Genomic DNA, 4,117 nt, shown 5'->3' on the forward strand with positions numbered 1-4,117 from the left:
ACCTCTCGGGCTTGTCCTCCAGCTCCTCACCTTCGCGGGCCTGCCGAGCTCGGTCCCACCCCATGCCCTAATTCCTCTACCCCAAATCCTCCTTCCCCAGCGAATCCCACAACTGCTTCCGGCTCACCCTTCAGCTCAACCATCAAACGCCACCCCCTCGGAGATCCACTGCCATGCTTCTCCTCTTTCTTTTTTTGTTTTTGAACTACCCCTGCTTGAAGCCTCCTGTTGGCTCACTGGCTCCTGCCTGTCTCTCTTCCACCCTCAGCTCACACGACAGAGTAAATGCAGGACAGGCTCTTGTTTGTCTTCTCTGCTGTGGTGGGGACAATGCCTGACAGAGCAGGTGCCCCGTCATGCCGTTCAGAGAACCCCGAAAGGACTGTGAAGGGCGGGGCGGGGCCAGCCCCAGGAGGAGCTGAGGGGCCGCGCCTCGCAGCGGCCAGGTCCACGTGCAGGTCTCTTGGACACAGGAAGCTGCGTGCCTGCCAGGCCGGGCCTCAGAGGCTCTGCGCCTTCTGCGCGGTCTCCTGGGACAGGTATTCCTGAGCGTTTCACCGCCACGCGGACGTCCTTCTACTCGGAGGCCCACGCGTAATTCTCCGGCCAGCAGTTCTAGCTGAGTCCGACGCACCCCTGCCGAGGTGTGAGTGAGGCCCCTTGGGTCCTCCAGAATCTAACAGCTGGCCCTCCGAATAGCTGAACACCTGCCAGCGAGACCCACCCTACCGGGTGCGAGGGATGAAGCCGCCAGCTGAGCCCTGCCGAATTCCTGACCCACAACATTGCAAGATAAAATAAAACCGTTGTTGTTTTAAGCTGCTAACTTTCATAATTTGTTACAAAGGGATAGATGAGCACCAGCACCAGGTCATCGTTTGTTTTTTCAATCTAGGAGTGGTTTCTGGTTTAACTTTTAACTTCAATGGCAATGACAGCAACAAAAGCAGCAAAGTTGCCATAAAAAGAAAACTTAGGGGTTCCGGGAATTTGGACTCTCACTCTGGGCTGACCCCAAAACACAGTTGATAGTAAGACAATCCACTACTTTAAGCACCCCGAGACTAAACTACAGTGCATGACCTGAATTCCAGAGACCTTCAGATGTGAAAACACATATCTCACAATTAGAGAAATGCAGAGAATTTGCACACTCGAGTCCAAAGAATCACATACAGTAATTACCCTTGGAGAGGACCCCAGCGTCCCTCACACAGGGGTTACTCCTCCAGCACTTACAATGGTCACCTGTGGTTACAGGACCTGGCTTCTGCCAAATTCAAGTTCCACCATTCAGCAGCTATCTTACCCCAGGCAAGTTGTAACCTCTCTGAGCCTCAGTTTCCTCATCTGTCAAATGGGGATATTTGTAGAACCTGTATCATAGGGCTATTGGGAGGATTAAATGAAATAAGACACATAGGGCACTTTTCACTGTGTCTGGATGATAGTGGTGATGATGATGATGGTGATGATGACAGTGATGGTGATGGTGATGGTGATGGTAGTGATGATGATGATGATGGTGATGGTGGTAACGGTGCTGCCGATGGCGGTGGTGATGATGGTAATAATGATTATTGTGGTGGTGATGATTGTAGTGAGGGTGATTACGATGGTGATGGTGGTGACACTGATGATGATGATGTTGAGGAGGATGGTGGTGGTGATGGTGGTGATGGTGATGACGATGATGATGGTGCTGATGGTGATGGCTATGATGATGGTGATGAGGGTGATTACGATGGTGATGGTGGTGACACTGATGATGATGATGTTGAGGAGGATGGTGGTGGTGATGGTGGTGATGACGATGACGGTGATGATGGTGCTGATGGTGATGAGGGTGATTACGATGGTGATGGTGATGGTGGTGACACCGATGATGATGATGATGTTGAGGAGGGGGTGATGATGGTGATGGTGGTGATGGTGATGCTGGTGGTGATGGTGATGACGATGACGGTGATGATGGTGCTGATGGTGATGGCTATGATGATGGTGATGAGGGTGATTACGATGGTGATGGTGGTGACACCGATGATGATGATGATGTTGAGGAGGGTGGTGATGGTGACGATGGTGGTGATGGTGATGACGATGACGGTGACGATGGTGGTGATGGTGGTGACGATGACGGTGATGGTGCTGATGGTGATGGCTATGATGATGGTGATGAGGGTGATTACGATGGTGATGGTGGTGACACCGATGATGATGACGATGTTGAGGAGGGTGGTGATGGTGACGATGGTGGTGATGGTGATGCTGGTGGTGATGGTGATGACGATGATGGTGATGATGGTGCTGATGGTGATGGCTATGATGATGGTGATGAGGGTGATTACGATGGTGATGGTGGTGACACCGATGATGATGATGATGTTGAGGAGGGTGGTGATGGTGACGATGGTGGTGATGGTGATGACGATGACGGTGACGATGGTGGTGATGGTGGTGACGATGACGGTGATGGTGCTGATGGTGATGGCTATGATGATGGTGATGAGGGTGATTACGATGGTGATGGTGGTGACACCGATGATGATGATGATGTTGAGGAGGGTGGTGATGATGCTGGTGGTGATGCTGGTGGTGATGGTGATGACGATGACGGTGATGGTGGTGATGGTGATGGCTATGATGATGGTGATGAGGGTGATTACGATGGTGATGGTGGTGACACCGATGATGATGATGATGTTGAGGAGGGTGGTGATGATGCTGGTGGTGATGCTGGTGGTGATGGTCATGATGGCAATGACTTTTTTTCGTTCCTTTCCTGACATGCCTTTCTAGTCCAAGCTGCGCTATCTCTTCCATGCTGGTTGAGGCTGGGCACGTGCTCTGACTTGGTCCTTTCTTCCCAGCGGGAGATTTGCAGCCTCAGCCTGGTCTGAGAAGTCCCCTTGAGAGTCTCTGAATCCTCCCCTTTGCTCCACTCTCTCCATGGAATTCTCTTCGTTCCCATCTGTCCTTCCCCTGCTCGCTGTCTTCTACCTTCTGTAGATGGGTTTAGATTTGCTGGGAACAGTAACCTAGAAATGGTCTTCCAAAAGCCAACTTGGACATTGACCAAATATTTCTGATTTGGGCACTTTATGATGCTTTGTTTTGTATTAACCTCTTATTAACGGGTGGAAGTCTCACATCCTCAGTAACTTTGCAAACTTCTTAACACTAGCGGCCGTGTCTCCAATTTGCTAAATGCAGATGAAACTATTAAGAGGTGTCCTGCTTCATCTGCACATACGGAATGTTGCTTTCCCACACAGTGAGGAGGCGGCCTCGAAGACACTGAAGCTTGCCGATAAATGGGCGGAGATTTTTTGTTTGTTAAGCAAAATATTTGCATTTGAGCTTTACTATTTTTGACAGTGTAATGAAGTGGGCCCTATTATTTGTCTGAATGTACAAATGTGGGGACTGAGACTAAAGGGCGGGCTGGATTGCCCAAGGTCAGACCAGCTGCTCCCCGAGATGCCAGGTGGGACGAGCTGGTGGAGGGCGTGGGTGCTGCTGTCGCCCCCAGCACAGGAGGAGCCCCCCGCCCAGAGAGGTTCAGAAAATCCTTCGCGATATGCCTGCAGCGGGGAAAAGCAAACCATCCAATTTTCCATTTTCTTCTCGATCGCTCCCGGTCTGCGAGGCACGCCCCCCACCCCCTCCTGTAGGGGATCTCCCATAACCGAGAAGCCTGGCCCAGTTTTCCAAGTGAAACTGTCCGCCCAATGCCCAGCTACTATGAAGTTCACATTAAAGGCATAAATCAACATCCTGTCCCATTACCAAGTGAGTTCTTGGGAATAGCGACGAGTCATTGCAGCAAGGAGGAGTCAGAAAGAGTGACAATAGCTCTGGGCTCCGTGGAGGACCCATCACCCCTGCCCTGCCAGCACCCCCCTGCCCCGCAGGGAAAGTGCTTCCCGGGGGGGGGGGGGGGGGGGGCTGGTGGGAAACTCGCCCCGCCCCCTGTGCCGTGCAGAGCCTGAGGGCTGCGCGCGGAGGGTGAGCCGCTGGCCCGGGCAGCTGCAGTGGCCGGGCCACACCCTGCAGCACCCAGCCTGTCGCCAGGCCCCCAGGGTTCCCTCCAGTTCAGCCTCCTTTCTGCTCTGGG

At 52.5% G+C, this 4,117-nt stretch overlaps 1 protein-coding gene across 1 annotated transcript; it reads right to left on the reverse strand.

The window, feature by feature from the left end:
- Positions 1 to 1,431: 1,431 nt before the first annotated feature.
- LOC139437032 (uncharacterized) lies at positions 1,432 to 2,753 on the reverse strand. The gene is made up of 3 exons (XM_071210035.1): positions 2,270 to 2,753; positions 1,879 to 2,161; positions 1,432 to 1,831 (listed from the first exon to the last, which is right to left on the reverse strand). Exons 1-3 carry the CDS (start codon positions 2,751 to 2,753, stop codon positions 1,432 to 1,434), a joined length of 1,167 nt encoding a protein of 388 aa, XP_071066136.1.
- Positions 2,754 to 4,117: the final 1,364 nt, after the last annotated feature.

This window comes from Dasypus novemcinctus, chromosome 19 (genome assembly GCF_030445035.2).
Source record: "Dasypus novemcinctus isolate mDasNov1 chromosome 19, mDasNov1.1.hap2, whole genome shotgun sequence".
Classification (NCBI taxonomy): domain Eukaryota; kingdom Metazoa; phylum Chordata; class Mammalia; order Cingulata; family Dasypodidae; genus Dasypus; species Dasypus novemcinctus.